We start from the raw sequence: 20,375 nt of genomic DNA, 5'->3' as shown, positions 1-20,375 counted from the left end.
GAACCATGAATCATTCTTTCGATCAGGGGGTGGTAAACTAATGGCTGCTGTGGGTAAATTGTGCAGGAGATCTGTTTTTGGAAGGCCATTAAGCTAAGCATTGTTATTGCATTTTTAAAGAATTGTTTTTAAAAAATAAGAACATGCAATGGAGATAGTATATTATTCTTGAAGCCTCAAATATTTACCATATGATGGTTACAAATGTTTGCTGACTTGCACTCTAAATAATATAACATGATATTTTAAAAAAGGGGTACCTTTGGCTAATTCAAATTTTAACTATGAAAAAGGGTTAAAATGGATGGACAGTTAACCAAAGATTGTTGTTCCCGTAGCAAGCAACTCAACTGAGAACGGAGGTGGAAGGGACATAAGTTTGAAAAAGCTCTGACTAGCCCCCTGGTTTAGCCAGTAGAGGTGTGAATCTCAATGGGATGGCATCAGGATTTGCATCCATAGGGCCCATTCTTGCGTCTTATTGGAGGAGAGAAAATGTTTTGTTCATCAAAAAGGGATGAGAGCTAGGCATGGTGACTCATACATGTAATCCTAGCTCCTTGAGAGGCTGAGGCAGGAGGATCACTTGAGGCCAGGAGTTCCAGACTAGCCTGGGCAACATAGAGAGACACTGTATCTAAAAAAATAAAATAAAAATTAGGTGTGATGTAACGTACCTATAGTCTCAGCTGCTGTGGAGGCTGAGGTGGGAGGATCTTTTGAGCCCAGGAATTTGAGGCTGCAATGAGCTGTGACTGTGCCCCCTAGCCTTGGTGACAGAACGAGATCCCCCTGCCCCCTTAAAAAACAAACAAAAACAAAACCAGGGTGGATGAGTTTAAAAAGTTTTGAGCACTACTGATACATGGGCATTCTTGGGGAAATTTTAAAAATAATAACAATAAATTTGGTATTAACTCTTTAATCTGTTTTTACTTTCTAATTTTAAATTAAGGGTTTAGAGCAGTATAATCTTATAAATATTGTAGTTTTATCTTCTACTTTTACCCTTAGAATTTTTTAAAGTGTTCCCTTTTACCTATAGGAATTTATGCTTTTGTGCTAGTTTCCTTAGTAGTGCAAGTGAACTGTGAAACGTTTCTCTTTTTCTGGCTCAGTTTAATGTCTGTGTTGAAAACTATTCAAAATGTCTGTTGTATGACTTGCTTATATCTTGCACATTGATATATACACATATTTGAGGTAATAGGTCATTTGTGTGATAGTATGAATTGTAGGGTCCAGATTTAGATTGCTATGGTTTGACTCTCTTATGTGCTGTGTTTGAACTTGGGAAGGTCTCAATATCTTTTTAAATAAATTCTATAATTTTTTTATAGAATGGGAATAATGATAGTATATACCTCTCAGAGTTATGAGTAGTTGCATGTAAAACTTACCACACTTACCATAGGGCCTGGCATTCAGTGTGCAGCCAATATGTGTTAGCTATATTAGTATAATTTATCACACTGACTTTATAATCTGGTCATTCTTTTTATGTGTTGAATGTTAAGAATTTGAAAGCACCTAGGGTCACAGAAAGTAACTCGTATATCAGAAATTGGGGATCTTGAGGGGTTATTTTTCCCCTGAAATAATATTGTATGGCAGATTACTGAGAAACCACATATATACAATATAGATAAGAGATTTTATTATTATATTATTTTAAGTGTGTCTTTTAATTATTTACCAGTGAAATAAAAGCTAATTTAAATTAAAAGCTTAAGTTTATATTAAAGATATGGGGTTCTTACTAAGTTGAAAACTGAAAATCACATATGTATATCTGTAAATAATGGATTAATATTTATGAAGAATATGAATATGATTATGTTTATAAAGAATGTTTAGAAAAAGCAGAAAAGATTGTTTTATTTTAAAAAATATTTTTGTTTATTCTGTGTGTGTGTGTGTGTGTGTGTGTGTGAGAGACAGAGAGGTATAGTTGAGAGCAAAAAGATTCATGGCCCCTGCTCTTTTGTAGTTAATGGTGAAATAGAAAAACATTAAATTACACTTTTAAATGTATAATCACAAGCCGATATATTGAGTTAATAAAGGAAAGTCACAGGAAGTGTGCAACCAAGAAAACAGACTTGGATTGTGTAGAGTATAGAAAAACAAAGGAAGTTACATTAGAGGGAAGATCTGAGACACATGGAAGAGTTGTCTGGGCAAGGAAGTGTGGGGAAATGCAGAGTGTATGCTATATGATAAAGTCTGACAGGAGAGAGAGATTATGCGTAAATAACCTGAAAGAAGGCCATGTGTTTGAAACGTGAAAAGTGAGAGTTGGGGAAAGGGACTGGGAATGTGCCAGGTGAAGCTAGAAAAATAAGAAGTGACCATACATGCATTTCTGGGCTGGTAGACCAAGTTAAGGATTTGGATCTTTATCCAAAGAGTGAGGAAAGCATCAGAAGTGTTTTAAGTAGGGGTGACTTGATCCGATATGTATTTTGGAAAGAACATTCTAATTGCAGTATAGAGAATAAATTTGAATGGGGCATGAGTGCATATGGGAAAGGTATGCATTTATTGCAAAGATTATTTGGACTGTTATGGAGATACAGGTAGACGGATTTAAAAATAGGAAGGAAAAATGAAGTTGAACTTGGTGACTGCTTGGATATTGGGAATATGATGGGAAGGAGGAAGGAATGGGCTGTGTAGAAAATGCAGCTCCTTGGTTTCTGGCTTCTAAGGTTGGATAAATGGGGTTGACATCCACCAAGGTAGGGAACACTTTAGTGGGGAATGTTTTCATGAGGATCCATCAATTCAGTTTTGCGTATGTTGAGTTTCAGATGCTTTGGGGCTCTAGAGAGCTGTTTTAAGAAAGTTTGATATGCAAGTCTATGCTATAAATAGAAATTTGGCAATCATTGTTATAACAATTGTCCAAAGAGAGAGTATGTAGTGAGAAGAAAAGAGGATCTGGAACTGGACTCTGGTACCCAGGATCTTAAGGAACTTCACTATTTAATGGCTATATAGAGGAGTATAAGTCTAAAAGAAAAATGAGAAGGAATGGTTGGAGAGGAAGAAAGCAAGCCAAGGAGTGTCACAAAAGTTAAGAGAAGATAGTTTGCAAATGAGGAAGTGTTCAACAGTTAGGTGAAATATTATGGGACATTAAATAAGGTATAGATTTAAAAATGCTTATTGGAGTTATTGATAATTGAAGGTGAACTTTTGATAAGAGCTATTTTTTGTAAAGTCATGAGTGTGGGAGCTAGTGTGGAGTAGATTGAGGAGAGGATGGGATATGAAATTAGATGGACTATGGACCATTCTTTTAAAAAGCATGTTTCCAGAGAGGAAGAGAACGGGAAAGGGGTAGCCAGGATATTTGGGTGGGGAGGTGTTGGATAATAGCAGTTAGGCAGGATTTTTGTTTTTTCCTAAAATGAATGCAAAATGAGCATGTTTACATGTAGATGGGAAGGAGTTGGTTGAGAGGAAGTTAGTGTACATACTAGAATGTGGAGGTCTAATTTATAGTGTAGGATTTCCGTGCAGTCAGAGAAGTTAGGATTCAAAGCATAAGTAGAGGGATTGGATCTTAAATATTTATTAAGAGGGACAGTTGTGTTACTAAGAGACAGAATTGGTACAGGTGTAGATAGGTTTACAGATTTGATAGGGAAGAAACAAAGCTTCAGCTTTAAAAAAGGTTCTCCTGTAAAGTAGGTTAGGTCATCTGCTGAGAAAATGAGGGGTGGGGAAGAGGATTCTTGGGAAAGAGAGGACAATAGCATTGTTTGTTAGTCTGTTTCCACTGTTCTTTCCAGAGACCCTTTCATGGTGGTACCTCAGGGACTGCTAAGAGGAAGCAAGTAGAGAGTCAAGCATTGAGATATGTGTTCCCTGATGCCACTTAAGTAAGAATACTTTCTGAGTACCTTTAATCTGTTTTGTCTAAAATTTGTTTGAAGACATGTTCTAAGGCTTTCCTTAAAAAGTGTTTTAAAACTATTAGAATTGGCCGGACGCCGTGGCTCATGCCTGTAATCCCAGCACTTGGGAGGCCTAGGGGGCGAATTACTTGAGGTCAGAAGTTCGAGACCAGCCTGGTCAACATGGCAAAACCCCGTCTCTACTAAAAATACAAAAATTAGCCAGGTTAGGTGGTGGGGCGCCTGTAATTCCAGCAACTCGGGAGGCGAGGCAGGAGAATCACTTGAACCTGGGAGGCAGAGGTTTCAGTGAGCCGAGATCCCGCCATTGTACTCCGTCCTGGGCGACAGAGGGAGACTCCGTCTCAAAACAAACAAACAAACAAACTCACCCCAAAACTATTAGAATAAAGAATTATACCATGTAAAGAAATTTTACTGCATCTATTTTTATGTGCTGGGATAGGTGCTAACAAAATGTTTTGGGTTTTTTGAGAGTGGGGAAGTCAGTCGTTTCTGCATATTCTTAAATCTTCATATATCCAACTAGAACTTTATTAAGCACTTAACTATAAGTACTGCATTAGGTATTGGGTAGACAGAGGTAAACATGGCCCCATCTCTCCTTATGCAGGACACAGACAAGTAAACTGGCAATTTTAGTATAGTGCATGAGTCTTATGAACCCCCAAAACAGGGCAAATAATGGTAGGGCTTGTGTATTTTTGGGGGGAAGAAGATCGTAGCTGTCATTAGATTCTTAAAAGTCTAAGTATCAAAATATATTAAGAACAATTAATATGGTAAGTACTACACAGTGCTAGAGGGATGAAGGGACATTCGAGGAGTATAATGTGCTGTGGGAACACAAAGTGTCCAAAAAGGGGCACAGGTGGTGTAAATAGGTCATGGAAGGTAGTGAGTGAGACATAGACTGAGACGTGAAGGAGAATGAGGTGTAGAGGTGAGCAGGTAAGACAAGATTGCCAGCAGAGGCATCAGCTTGTATAAAGTCTCAAAAGCCAGAGAAAGCACAAGGAATTTAAGAACTGGAAGTATCTTTTCTAACTTTAAAATGAAAGTTGATTTTGAAAAATTCAAACATTCTAAATCACCAAAGAAAGCTTGAGTCAGAGTGGATTCATAATATTTTATTGAAAGATAGAATATTACAGTAAGGATTTTCAGTTTCACTACCTGAAAATATATTTTGCCAGAGGATACTAAAACAGGATCATCACACATCTGAAGTTAATAAGTAATGAACTTCCATCTTCTTGAAAGTAAAATTTTTAAAAGGAATTTTGATCAATTAAGTCACATTAAAATAATCATTTGCAAGCTTAGAACTGGAAGCAACCTTACAAGTATTCTAGACTTCTAAATTTTATTTTTGAGTAAATTATTTTGGGGAAGATTAAAGAAAAGTATACGATTTTAAAAACTCATTTTGGTAAGTTTTCTTTTAAATGCTTTTTTATTTAGCTAATCATACTAGTGTTTCCTAATGTTCTGAGTGAATATGATAGATATTATTAGGGAAAAAAGGGATTCTGTAGCTAAATGAGTTTGGGAAATAATCTCAGGATTTTTCAGAGACTTCAATGTCAGTGTGCTTTTTGACTGCAAAACAAGGAGGTAATATGTATAATTCATATGATACAAACTGTATTAGAACTCCTTTTTCCAAAAATTCTCATTTTACTGGCTTATCACCTACTGTATGCCAAACTGCTGTTTTAAATAATCTTACCAAAGATTATTTGGTGGCAGTATGGCTCCATGTTATCTTTGTGAAAGAAGGAGTGTATTTTGATAAAGAGTAAGGTAGCTTTCTCCTATTGGCTTCAGTTTAGATGGGTGAGTATTAGCTACCTTTAAAAACATATCGTTCATGGATTTCTGCAGTTAGAGTATAGCAGATATTGCAAGATGGAATGAGATGATTTAAATCCTCACCTCCTCCCACATCAGTCTTACCAAAAGGAATTCATGTTAAAGTTGCCATTACTTGGTAAACTTGAGGAACAATTTTCAAATTTCTTGGTCTTAGGACCCCTTTACACTTACTAAAATGTATTGAAGTTCCTTTATTTGTGTAGCTTATAATCTATTGGTATTTACCATATTAGAAACTTAGCATTTAACATATTGGAGACCTATTAAATAATACTAATAAACTAATCTCATTTTAATATAAGTAACATTTTTATAATAATTATTCCCAAACAAAACAAATTTGTGAGAAGCGTGGCATTATTTTACATTTCTGTGAATCTTTAATATCTGGCTTAATAGAGGAGACATTTTCCTATCTGCTTCTGCATTCAGTCTGTTAAGACATCACATGTTATGTGTCCTGTGGAAACCTCCACCGTGCATTCATGAGAAAAAGTGAAAAACAACTAATATAGTGTTATTCATAAGTTTTATCTGAGGGACCTCCAGGGGTTCCCAAAACATACTTTGAGAATAGCTGAACTAGATACTACTGTGGAAATTTTTTTCTAACTTGATAGCTAATTATGAAGTAATACAATAGTATTTTTTCCAATATAATTTTATTTAGATAGTGAATATTGTTTATTTACTGAAAGACTAATAAAAATATTAGCATTTCATATCATGGTTTCAAATGCTGGTATAAATTAAGCAGTATTTTGAAGTTCCAAAAGTGCTCAAACTTTTTATAGTGGGTAGCTTTATTTTATGATTGAAAGATATTTAAAGCAGCAGTTGGAATTTTGCCTTTCTCTCTGTAAGGTTTTTGGTAAATTATGAAACTCAGCATAGATGTTAAGTGTTCTTAAATTTTTTAATAACAAAACTATCAGTTCTTAATTCTTAATTATTCTGGAGATTTACTTTACATCAAAGACGCAAAACAAAATATTTTATACTTGGATGAATTTTTTTATTGTTGCTCAAAGATTTTGAAAATTAAAATGATAAACTGAAACCTACTATATTTGTCTTTTACATAATAGGTGAAGTATTACAGACACTTAGCACCTGATCACTTGCTGCAAATATGTCATCGACTAGGACCTCTTCTTGAACAAGAAATTCCTCAGAGTGTTCCTGGAGTACAAACTTTATTAGGAGCTGGAAGACAGTCTTTACTACGCACAAATAAAAGTATGAAAATTTTCTCATAGGATTTAGACATTATTTATCTCACTTTTGTTTTTGTGTTCTTTGTATGCATAAAAATACATGTGTTTAATAGGCTGCAAGCATGTTGTGTGGAAAGGATCTGCTCTGGCTGCGTTGCACTGTGGAAGACCACCTGAGTCACCAGTTAACTATGGTAGCCCACCCAGCATTGGTGAGTTGTTTGAGTTCACTAGTAGTTATTAGCCTCTTGGTAAAGAGCTTTTGAAAATGAAAAGGTTTTTTAGTTACTGTGGTATTAGAGAACTTCATATTATGTACATCTGCATTCAAAAAGAAAAAAATAGATTTTTTTTCTTAGTAGTAGTTTTAATAGTGAAAAAGTCATGTGTAATGAGGGATTGTGCACATTGCACCTTATGTAGGCCAATTAGCTCATTGGAATTTTATTTTTACGAAAGTTCCATATTAAGGTATATATTATTAGGTCGAGTTAGTAGAATCAATATATAATTCAGATTAGTTATAATGGTAGGAGACAAAACTAGTTATCTTTTTAAGAGCACAGTACTTTTTTTTTTTTTTTTTCTTTTTTTGGCTAAAGTTTCAAAGAGGGAGTACTGATGCAAGTATGTCTTCTTGAGATGCCTCCTAGGTTCATGCCTTTCACATCTGCTACTACCAGGCCCTTGCCTTACCCGGATTAATACAGCATCATCCAAACTAATCTTCTTGCCTATGGTGTCTTCTATCTCTCTCTCCCTCCCAGTGTAGTGTGTAACACTGTAATAGTAACCTTATTCAGTTCTACCTTTGTTGTGTCACTCTTCTGCTCAAGATAGTATAAAGAGGTTAAGATATTTTAATAGTGTTGTACTTTCTCTAAGTGTACTCCTAATTTTCAGAGACCTTCAAAGTTCAATCATAGCTTCTTTTCCACTCTCATGTTCCTGCCTAGCCAGTAATGTTACTCTTCTTTCTTCCACCTGTTCAAATCTTACTTAATTCTTCCTTTTCTGGATACTTATTATACAGATAGTAAGTTTATATGACTTTGGTTTGGCATTTATATATATATATATATATATATGTATATATATATATAATTTTACTTTCAACTTTTTGTTTCCTTTTATTTCTTGTCTTTTAAAAATATAAAAGTGTCTTTTAAAAATACAATATGACAATCTTTGTGTTTTATCTGGAACATTTAGTCATTTACATATAATCATTGATGTACTTGGGTTTAAATCTACTATCTAACTTGCTACTTTGAAGGCAATCCCTTTTTCTCTAATTGTTTTTAAGATTTTTTCTCTTTCTGGTTTTCTGCAGTTTGAGTATGATATGTCTTGATGTTAATTTTTTAAAAATTTGTCTTGCTTAGATTCTGGAAATGTCTTTTATTGACATTGAAAAATTCTCAGTCATTATCTTAAAATAACCTCTGTGTTCCTTTCTGTCTCCTTTCCTATGGACTTAAACACTTTATCCGCTTTGTTATCCTTTCTTCTGTGTTTTACATGTTTTTGACTCTGATGTATTCTGAATTGTTTGCTCTGACTTACTTTTCAGAGATAACGTATGTGATATCTGCGTGGTGGGTAATCATCTATGATTTTTTTTAAAACATAAGATTGTCCTGTTTAAATAATTTCAATATATAATCTTGCTATAATAACCATTAAAACAACAAAAAAATTTGAGAGACGAGGGTATATTTGTACTTAGAAAAGTATTCTAAGGTGGTATAGTAGGATTCCTGAAAGAAGGGAAAGATAAAATATTACAGGAGTTTTCCCATTTAGGAAAAGTTTATCCTGTCTTTGAAAAACTGTAGATCCACATAATAAGGAGAACACGTTATGCTTGTTCTTTCAGTACATTGTCAGTCAGGCCTGTGGTAGGTAATGAAAGTGTAAGAATGATTGATGGTAAATAACATTTGCTTTGTGAGTAATTCCTGTATGCCAGACACTGCTCTAAGCATTTTCTATTTATTTACACTTTTAAAACCTTAAATGTTCTATAGGTAGGAACTATTATGCTTATTTTACAGAGGAGACTGAAGCATGGAAAGATTTTGGTAACTTGACCAAGTTCACACATGCAGTGAGAAGTGAAGCCAGGATTCAACCCAGACTGTTTGACTCCATTATGCTATGCTTTATTCCCAGTAAACTGAATTTATTAATAATAACACTTGGCTACTCAAGAAAATTGGTGTTAGTCATTTTTTGTAAAAGGGAACCAAATATTTATAAAATCAAATATAATATTTTAGGCCACGTCATTGATGGTCAGATTAGTAAATACTGCTGACAAGGAGAGAGGAACATTTATCTTCCCTTATTCACAGGAGATACATTCTGAGATCCGTAGTGGATGTCGGAAACAACAGATGGTACAGAACCCTATATATACATATGGCAAAAATACCTTGGGTTTTGCATCCAAGCATAGAAATGTAATTGATTCATTTAGGTAACAGAATTAATTGCCAAGCAGGTGATTGATGTACCTTTCTGAAAGACTATTTTATTTTTAGAGTTTAAGATAAATTTTTTTTCTCTCTCTTCCATTGTGATTTTCAGGAAAATCTTTGCTTTATTTTAAGAAACACCTGTAGTGGATTGCCCGTTTTGCCTACTTTTAAAAATTGTATTTACATATATTTTTTGAAAGCACTGCAGAGAAGCTAGACTGACCAAAATGACTCAACTTGCATAGTCATAGTTTAGTGTCTGTGTTTTGCTAGAGTTCACCATGGTATATATTTTGTTTTATTATCGCTATAAAGTAATGAACAGGATGGTGATGGGGAGAAATAATTCATCAGTCTTCTTGCCAGAATAGTTGCCTGCATAGTGGTACAATGCATTATTTCAAGCTGTTACAGTATGGTTCAGAAGATTGAAAAAATTATATATGAATGTTTGTAGTACTGACTTATTTCTTCTTTTGTTGAGTCTTTGCCATTTTCTGTCTGGCTACCTTTAGAAGTTTTCTTTGCTCTTTCCTTGGTCAGTGTGGTATTACCAAGTATCAGTGGAGGTAAGAAAAAATTCTTGATATTTTAGCTTTTCTTAAGATACGTACATAGATTTAAACGTTTAATATAGATCCCAAATATTAAAATTTTGACACATTTGGGGTAGTAGTTTTTCTTTAAATAAACTTTTAATTTTGGAGTAAGAAATTATTTACTGAGAAGTTACACAGATGGTTTAAAGAGCTCCTGTATACCCCTCATGCAGTTTCCCCAAATGTTATACTTTTGCATTACCTGGTCTATTTCTCAGAACTACTAAGCCAATATTGGTGCATTACTGTTAACTAAACAGCAGACCTTATTCATATCTCACTGAGTTTTCCCACTAATTACGTTTTCTTATTCCAGGATCCAGTCCAGGATACCGTACTTGACATAGGGTTTGTTAATTTTTTATTGGACTCCTTACTGTAGTTCAGAGGATAATTTTAGGTTAAGCTTGTGGCAAAATTGGATTTTCTTAGATATTTCAAACCATATGGAAACTGTTGGACCTCTTGAATATCTCACATTCATCTCAAACTTAAAAATACCTAAAATGTAATTTTTGACACTCTCTGAACCTTGTTACTCCAAGCCAGAAGCCTGGAGATAATTTTATTTTAGATTTACTGTTCATTTCTTATGTCCGTTTAATAAATAATACCTGTTTATTCTACTTTCTTGAATTTGTTCTCCATTATCATTGCCACAGCCACATTTCAGGCCTTGGTACTTCTTGCTTGGAGTTCTACATTATTCATTCACTCGCTGAGTAAATATTGTATATCTCTAATTATATCTGGCACTGGGCTAGGGTCTGGAGTTGTGGATAAGCAAGAACAAGACCTCTGCTCTCCCAGAACTTAATTGCTACTTGAGCCCCTGCCCCTAGTCTATTCCTGTATGTATCCTAGGAGTCAGATTCTAACCAGGGTTTTTTAACCTTGGCACTGTTGAGACATTTTGGGCCAGATAATTCCTGGATGTAAGCAGCTTTCCTATGCATTGTTGGATGTTTATTAGCATCCCTGGCCTCTGCTTGCTAATTGCCAGTAGCATCCCCACTACCCCCTTGTCACAATTTAAAAAGTCTCCAGACATTGCCAAATATCTCCTGGGCAAAATTATCACTGCTCTAAACTTTTTGAAGTGCACATATTACCATGTCATGCCTCCTCCTTTCCCCCATTGAGAGTGACTGAATGATAGTGTCAACCATTTTAATGTGTCACACAAGACTGACCTTTTCCCACTTTTCCTGCCTTGTCCTCATCTGCACTTTGTGCTCTAGCTTAGTACAACTCTTTGGCAGTTCTTAGAATCAGCCATGTTGGTTTTCATCCTTTTGTCTCCTCACATGTTTTATTTCTCCCTGGAAAGCCCCTCTGTTTTCTGTACATTGTACAAATATCTGTTTATCCTTTAAAACTCAGATGTTAAACTGGGCAGAATTAAGTGGTTTTACTTATCTCTACTATTGATTTTATCACATGGTTATGGCTATTTATTTACCTTTGTTTCCTCTACTATACTGTTAGATCCTGGAGGACAGACATTATGTTTTATTGCTCTTTAGAGACCCAACTCTTCAGCATTAGTAAATATTAAATGAAAAGTAGTAGGTAGTTGATGAAATTCATACACTGGGATGGGACAAGTAAAGTTCAAAGGTGGGTAAGGTATTACAAAAATGGAATGAAGGTTGGTAGAAAGAAGAGAAGCTTGACCCAAGAATAGCTTTGTGGTAAGAGAAGATAAAATCACCAAACCAGAAACTGATTTTTAAGAAATTAAGGTTTATGAGTAGACTGAGTTATCAGTTCATTACACTTGGAATATAAAATACATACCTATATAATTTGAGAAGCCACTTGAGCTTGTCTCAGTGTTTTCTTATCCGGTTTTATTTTATTATGTGCTTATAATTCCCAGCTACTTTGAACCTTTTGGTCTTTGATGTAAGTTGTGAAAATTGAACTAGAACTTAGTCTCAGCAAGAGACCCAAAGTGGTTCACCTGCCTTCCAGTGCTCTAGAACCTCCTTTAATACTGTTTTCAAAAGCAAAGACAAAAGATCCCACTGATCTGTTGTTATTACTAGCTTGTGATTCTTTTATTGTGGAAGAGAGATGTGAGTGTGTACTTGGCATAGCAGCATTTACTTCCAAAGGTATTAGCGAATCTTTGGTATTGTCCTTTCTCTTACCTCCATACCCACATTATGCCTGTTTTCAGATATAGTTTATTCTGTATTTGCTTATACTTCAGTAATAAATGTGCATAAGTAAGGGGAGATAGGAAAGAAGAGACCTAAATACATTAAAGGGGTTTTTAAGGTTAAATTTGGAAGTTGGTTTAATGCATGTTTATCTTGTGAAAAAGATTGTAATACATTAAATTAAAGCAATTTCTGCTGATTGCTTTGTTTGCATTTTTTTTACATTTGACATGTTAGCAAAGTAAACTTTTTATCTCTAGGTCTTTCATTTGTCATCGTTTTTGGTGTTTTGCCTAAGTATTTCCATATTTTTATTTTACTTGTCTGTGGAGGGTTGCTATTAAGTTCTGCAGTTTTGGGTGAGGATAAGGAGTTTTGAGAATCCTGATTCTTAAACATGTTTGAGGGTAAGGAAAAAACTTTGCCTTGAAAAGTAGCTTCACTACCCAGACATCCAATTAATGCTAAGAAGCCTTTGCATTTTAAAAAAAAAAAAAAGTCTTAAATCTTGTCTAAATTTATAATTTTGTGATTCTCTGAGAAAACTAGTTTGAATAAAGATAGCAAACAGTCACTTAAAGTTAGATGCAAATCTTTGTAGAGAAGACTCTTCTTTCTCACCTTGTGCTATATTTTGCCATATTTCCAATATTGTGTTTGAATTTTTCTGTAGCTGGTAATTTCTTAAATTTATTCAATCAAGGTTTTTTTTTCTTAGACTCTTAGGTTTATATTTTTCCTCATATATTTCTTACATAATTATTAGAATTTTTTTATATTACAAATATATGAGATTACATAATTTTAATATATAAGTTAACAGTTACATATAATTCAGCAAATTATAGGATATAATATATGGGATTTTTTTTCCTGTTCACTTATCTTTTTCTAATATGCTATATTCAGTGTTTTTTCTTTCCATTTTCTTACTCAATCCGTACTTTATTCCTAGTTAGATATCTACTCATCACTTATTTAAATATATTTATTTTAACCTATTGTTTCTCAGTAAGCATTTTTACTTTTAGAGCTCATTTTCTGTTTTTCTAGTCATAATTTTAGTCTTATAAAGGTTTTATACTTCGCTTTTTTTTTTTTTTTTGGTTTAATGATTGTTGACTCAGTTATATTCTTTTTTGTCTTGGTCTTTTTTAGTGTTTTCCCTGAATGATCTTCATATTTCTATTTGACACAGGTTTTGTTGTTTTATTAACTATTTTCTCCCTAGCCCCTCCCCTGCCTTTCTATTTCCTCCCTTTTTTTTGCCTCTTAAAAAAAGGTTAGCTGTGAGAGACTTGCAAGGTGTATTAGCATTTTTTTTTTTTTTAGGGAAATAATGTTCATTATGCCAAAGTATCAAATGTACAAAATATATATTTATTTATTTTTTCCTCTGCTTAAATTTCTTTTGAAATTAATGGTTGACAAAAAAAAGGGGGCAAAACTTTGAAGAAATGAAACTCCCTTAGGTGAGTTTAAATTGTTGCTTTTGTAGCTAGCTGTGTTTTAATTTCTTCTGTAACTAATAGGATAACATTTGTTTTTAGGTTATAGATGTGATGAGGGATATCCCCTCCACTTTATATAAAACATCTGGCAAGCAATTCCAGTAGTAATTAGGAATCACTAGCCATTTTCCCTTTTAGTTTGCATCACATATTTTTCCAGAGTGATTATTGGGTTTGATTTTGTTGAATACTCATATCAGTGTAGGTGAAGCAAATTATGATATTATTTTCTCATAAGGTCATGACTTTTTATTTTGAATTTCTTCAGGGATCCTTTGAAGTTACATATTCAATGTTTTCTTAGACATCTTTTGGACCTGGGAAGTCCATGATCAGATCAGGCTGAATAGATATTTTTATAAACAAAGGAATAATTTGTTCAGCTCCATAAGGAAGCCTCAGGGGGAAAATTGGTCTCCAACAAAAGTCTTTTAAAAAGTAAAAGAAAACTATGTTCAGTTAAATTAACTTTTATGGCACATGAAGATTTGATTGTTTAGGGACAGTCCATATCAATGTTAGTATAAAATACCTTTGAATTTGCAAAACATTTTGTCTCGTCTGTTTTCTATAGCAACTCTTTAAGATAACCCTACATTTTTAATTTAATTTTATTCTTTTGAGATTGAGTCTCACTCTGTTGCCCAGGCTGAAGTGCAGTGGCGCAATGTCGGCTCACTCCAACTTCCTCCTCCCAGGTTCAAGCCATTCTCCTGCCTCAGCCCCTCAAGTAGCTGAGACTGCAGGCATGCACCACCACACCCAGCTAATTTTTGTATTTTTAGTAGAGACGGGGTTTCACCATGTTGGCCAGGCTGGTCTCGAACTCGTGACCTCAAGTGATCCACCTCGGTCTCCCAAAGTGCTAGGATTACAGGTGTGAGCCACCACACTCAGCTGATCTTACTTTATTAATGAGGAAACTGAAGCTTAGAAAAGCAGTAACCAATGACATTATATCTCTGTTTTTGTGTGTATATGTATGCATGTACCTCAGATCTTATGCTTTTAACTTTATGTCACATTTATATAGCACCTTTTTGCCTTCTCTGTGAAATTCTTTATGTGTTAATGTGCCAGCTCTGTCCATTTGTTGATTTGGTAATAGCAGTTGTTTGAATTTTGCCTCAGTATTTGAACTCTAGAAACAATGAAACATGGTGTGTTCTTTTCAAGTTTTTATATAGTGCCAGATACTTATGAGATCAGGTATTTAATTCCTTGAGAAAGTGTTGATAATTTTGGTGTCAAGCTGATTAAATTTTTTCTAAAATGAAATTTTGTTTTCAGAACCCTTTGATTTTTTTGCAAAGTTAGCTTTTGCTTTTACTTATATCCTTTCCAATTCATTCTCATTGTGGTCAAGAGAAAACTGCAATGAATTATCCCAAAGTAAATCTTATTATGTATATTACTCCATTCTTTTCTCCCCCAAAACTTCAACCCGTTATTACTGGAATTTAGTCCAAAATACCTAACCTAGCTTAGAAAGCACTCTATATAGTCCGCCCCCCTACCTTCTCAGTCTCTTCTCTTGACACTTGCCGTTTCTCTGCTCTGTGTGCAAGTCAATCTTGACTTCTTCATGTTGCTTGAATGCTATGCTCTTTCCAGCCTCAGGCTATTGCACATGCTGTTTCCTCAACCTGGAATATGCTGCGCTCCCATCAGCATTCTGTGGCTGTTCATTTTTCAGGTCTTAGTTTAAATGTCAGTTTTTCAGAGAAGTTTTCCCAGACTCCCAGATATCCACCCCTCAGCCCCAATGTGTTTAGAATCCTTTTGCTATATATTTCAAGATTTCCCTATACCTTCTATTTGATAACACTTAACATTGTTGTAAGTCCTTGTTTCATGTCTTTCTTCCCTGCTAGACTGCAATCTCCATGAGGGTAAGTACCATGTCTTTTCTTTTTCCCTCTTATATTCTCTAGCCCATATTTGGCTCATATAGGTGCTCTATAAATGTTTGTTGACTCAAAATTGAGTGATTAAAATGTTTGACATTAAAAAAAAAACCACCTAACTTAAAAAAATGTTTATTTAAAGGAAAAATAAATTGTTATTAAAACAACTGTAAACATTTAAAAATATTTAAAACTGAAAACATTATGTCATTGTGTGTTTTCTACTTGAACTAGCATCAGACTGGTTTCCAGGAAATAAAATAGGAGGAAGATTAAATACTATTCCTAATAATTATCATATCTACCCTTTTTATTAGTGCTCTTAATGTAGTTGCTTCATGAAATTTTTTGCTTACTTCTTGGAATCATCATTTTCTGTATTTTATTTCAGTTTAGTATTTGGGTTTTCCTTTTCAGACATTATGCATCTTTATGGTATCTGCTAAATTTTAAAAACATAGTATGTTTCAAACAGGAGGTGCAACTACACACCAAAATTGAATATCTAGAAATCTGGAAAGTAGCTGCTGTGCATACTGATTATTTTAGTTATAGTATTAAAGCGAAGAGAGAAGCTATCATGGGTGCTATGTTGCTCAGGTGACTATTTCCCCTTACTCTTCTATTCCCAATACCTGCCCTCCTTTTTTTGTAGACAAAAAGGTGACTACAAGATTATCTTTTTATATTGCAACCCAGTTCTTTGTACTTTAACTGAAATTGGGACTGTCATTCATTATAGTTACTATTACGGTGATTTATTTGTCCTGTTTCTATGTTGGTTGGTTGCTACTTGCTGGTACAGTATAATGTAGAGACCAGATGGTACTGTAGAAGTAAACCAACCTGTGTTGAATAATTTCCCAGATTAATTCTGGCCCTCGAATTATGAGTATTTGGTTGCCATTACTTCCTTGATACCCGTGTTAGTAACAGGTCTTTCCATTGTGGCTCTATAGTGAATTAAACATTCCTCCTTATACAATTCCCTCCGAAACAAAATTGAACCTGAACTATCTTTGACATGTTTCCCTTTTTGTTTAAAAATTCAGTGGGAAAGATTACACAAACAAATCTTACAACAAAGTTGATGGCCTGCTTTGTAGTATTATCTTACAGCTTTCAAATCAAAACTGATGTGAATTATTTCTTTATAGCATATCATTTTTTCAGTCCATTTTCAAATACGCAATTGTCATTCTCTATAGCATAATATACATTCATACACTGTAATATGCTCAGGCATTAGTGTTTCTTTTTTATGATTAAATAAATTTAAATTCCTTGCATCTTTATCTCTAGGTTTATTTTTGTCAGTCTTTGAATTTAAGCTAATCTCTTTAGATATTTTAGAGTTTTCCTACTGCTTTTTTGAATTCCTTGAGGTAGATTGAGTTATAAAAAATTAGAATGAACGTATGCTCAATAGAGAAAGTTTGGAAAACAGAACAGCTCAAAAATTAATCAGTCTCACTCCTTAACTGCTATACATACTTTGGCATGTTTTCTTTCAGTCTTTCTTTTCTAATATTGATCTACATAGGCAGCACATAATAGTTAAGGGTACAGTCTTTGGCACCAGACTGCCTGAGTTTAAACCTGGGCTTCACCTCTAGTAAATTACATTTTATTCTTTGGTTTCCTTACTGGTAAGGGATATCTGCTTATTGGGAATAATGGAAGTATCCACCTCAAAGGATTAGTGAGGATTAAATGAGAATATATGTAAAATACTTAGAATAGTGCCTGGCATGTAGTAAAACACTCAGTAAATACTAGCTGTTATTCTCTAAATTTGCTACACGTCGTAAGAGTGTTCTGTAGCCTTTTTCCTCTCCTCGTTATGTATTGTATGGTGACATACCCACATTATTAATTGCAGCAGATAAGACTTTTTTTTTTAATCGTCAGATTCTTGAAGTCCTAGTAAAAACCTCTCATAACTCTAAACCATGGTTGCTTTCCTCTTCCTTTATAGCCATTTTCTCAAGGGTTTGATGCCTGGCTTTAGCGTAACTTCTGTTAGAAAATTATGATTAGCAATTTTTTTTTACCCTCATATTTCCTTTTCATTAAAACACTTTTGTGGATCTCTAAAATGAGCAACATTTCAAGTAATTTTATGCCTTATTAAATACTTTATGCCACACAATACATTTATCTGATAGAAATTCTGAAATCACCAACACCATATATAGAGAACTATTTGGACTTGTAATGAACTAATGAACTTGGAGGGTCATTTTTATAGACATTACTCTCTGATGTCTAGTCATGAATATAGCATTATTTTCTTGGAAAATCTAATTATCATCTAAAATTGGAGATGGCGCATATGAGGGGTAAATCAGTTTGGAATTTGTTTTCATGTACTCTTAAGTTACTCAATTTTAGTGTCATGGAGTTCCAAACTCTTGTTTTACAGTGATAGTTATTAATCGTATTTGTAGAAAGCCAAAGCCTTTATTAATACAGATTGTGGAGATTAAAATGAAACCTGGTACTGATTATTTAGAAGTTACTCCCTTTTATATTTTAATTTAGGAATCATTTCTATAGTTGTTAATTATAAATTATAATTACTTTTGTATTTTATTTACAGAAAACCTGGGAGCTTTCCTTCCAAGTGTTTTCTTTAATTAGAATCACAGAATAAAACTAGTCAAGACCAGCCATGGTGGCTCACGCCTGTAATCCCAGCACTTTGGGAAGTTAAGGCAGTCAGATCACTTGAGGCTGGGAGTTCGAGACCAGCCTGACCAACATGGTGAAACCCCGTCTCTACTAAAAATACAAAAAAAAATTAGGCATGGTGGTGCACACCTGTAATCCCAGCTACTCAGGAGGCTGAGGCATGAGAATCGCTTGAACCCAGGAGGCGGAGGCTGCAGAGATTGTGCCAGTATACTCCAGCCTGTACGACAGAGTGAGATTCTGTCTCAAAAAAAAAAAGTAAAACTAGTCAAAAGAGGATAAAAAATGAATTAAGTAAAATTAATGAAAACCTTCTCATAAAATACTGATGTTTCTTGTCTGAGTACCCCCAATTCTGCATCAGAAAAGGCCCAAATTTTACTGAGATACCTTCCGAGTTACATATTCTTGTGCCTCCTCACTTAATTCTTCTACTGTACAAAAATTGGTTCTCCAGGTTTTAGAATCTACAGCTACATGCTTTTCCTTGCATTTCATTAGGCTGCCAGCAGGGCTCTGCTTTCACGAGTTGGCAGAAGTTGTAAGCACTGTTTTTGTGGTCCTCCATTTCTGACTAAGAGGGAACAGCTTTCCTACACTGGAGTAGGTATTATATAGCATATTATATTGTTATTAACAGTTAGAAAACAATAATAACAAAAACACTAACCTTTGTATTTTGTTAATTCATAGTCATTTTCATTTTTTTCCAAATCATCTTTCTTAACCATGGTTAATTTTGATCTTGGGTAATTTATTGCAGCTTTATCATGTGTGTTTGTTCATTTTACAAAGATCTTTGCAAAAGGAGAAAAAAGTCTAAACATTTTGTAGGGAGGTAATGGTATTTCTGCTATAGTACTTATTTGCAGGAATTGTTTTTTATCATGTATTTTTCTAGTGCCTTCAAAAATGTATTTACTAAGGTTATTACAGATACTCTTTTATGGCAGCTACCTTTTTCTTTCTTTGTGAACTTGGTTCAAATGATGTAGTGAGAGAAAATGAGGTAACTTTATTATGTTTATCTTTTTAAAAAATCATCTGCATTGAAAACTTGGGCCCAACGACAGGAGGAAAGCACCATGTTCTAGATAGAAAGATGTCAGTTTGGTAGTAAAGTTAAATTTACATTTCCAACAAAATTTTGTAACTTTCTGTTTATTTTCAAAATTAACAAATAAGAAAGATACAACATTTTTACGTGGACTTATGAGAGGAATACCCAAGTAAATATTAAAACATCATTGATTGTAAGATTAAAATTTTGGTATTGGCATATAAATAGACTGTCAGTCATGTCAGCGGCCCAGCACAGGAAAAAAAAAATACATATATATATAACCATATATACAATAATGTAATCAAAATTTAATAGAAAAGAGTTATTTAGTAAATGGAAAGGCTGGAACAAATAGTCAGTTACTTGAGGAAGAAAAAATAATCTTTAGAGACCTCATAATGAGTATTATAATTGTAGATGGATTAAAGAGTTAAGTGAGAAATCTAAACCACAAAAAAGTAAAAGAAAATGTAAGTAGATGTTTATTGTACTGTTGGGCTGAGTAGGAGGACTTCATATTAAAGCAGTAGAAGATATTAATAGAATTGACTATGTAAAATTTGTGAAATTGTGGGGTGTCAAAGAACAGCATAATATGAAAGCCAGGTATGTTGTGGTAAATGGAAATGTTTCTCTAATAATGTAACTGGAGAAATTAAAGTTTAGAACGAGTAACTTGCTTAAAGTCTCCATAGTGACAAATTTGAACACAGGTCTGTCAGACTTAAAACCTCTTATTTCATTAAGGAATACAACATAGCTGTTAAAATGCTGTTTATGAGGTAAACCTTTGCAAAATTTTAAAAGTGATTGCCATAGACAATAGAATTATGGGTTTTTCTTTCATTTATGTTCTTTTCTAAATTGAATATGCATTAGTATTATGACTGGATAAGTAAATCAGTTCTCGAAAAATAACTAGGTGTGAA

General features: G+C 33.9%; 1 protein-coding gene across 2 annotated transcripts in view; it reads left to right on the top strand.

Annotated features, from left to right (window-relative positions):
• PHIP (PHIP subunit of CUL4-Ring ligase complex) overlaps window positions 1-20,375 on the top strand; it is a 142,974-nt gene that overhangs the window by 10,817 nt on the left and 111,782 nt on the right. For both annotated transcript variants that reach the window (XM_031012066.3, XM_031012068.3), the window contains exons 5-6: window positions 6,893-7,043; window positions 7,135-7,233. In XM_031012066.3, the coding sequence (XP_030867926.1) occupies window positions 6,893-7,043; window positions 7,135-7,233 (250 nt within the window). The remainder of the gene's footprint in view (window positions 1-6,892; window positions 7,044-7,134; window positions 7,234-20,375) is intronic.

Source organism: Gorilla gorilla, chromosome 5 (assembly GCF_029281585.2).
Source record: "Gorilla gorilla gorilla isolate KB3781 chromosome 5, NHGRI_mGorGor1-v2.1_pri, whole genome shotgun sequence".
Classification (NCBI taxonomy): Eukaryota; Metazoa; Chordata; class Mammalia; order Primates; family Hominidae; genus Gorilla; species Gorilla gorilla.
The sequence above is the reverse complement of the archived record's forward strand: the minus strand, read 5'-3'. Positions and strand labels throughout refer to the sequence as shown.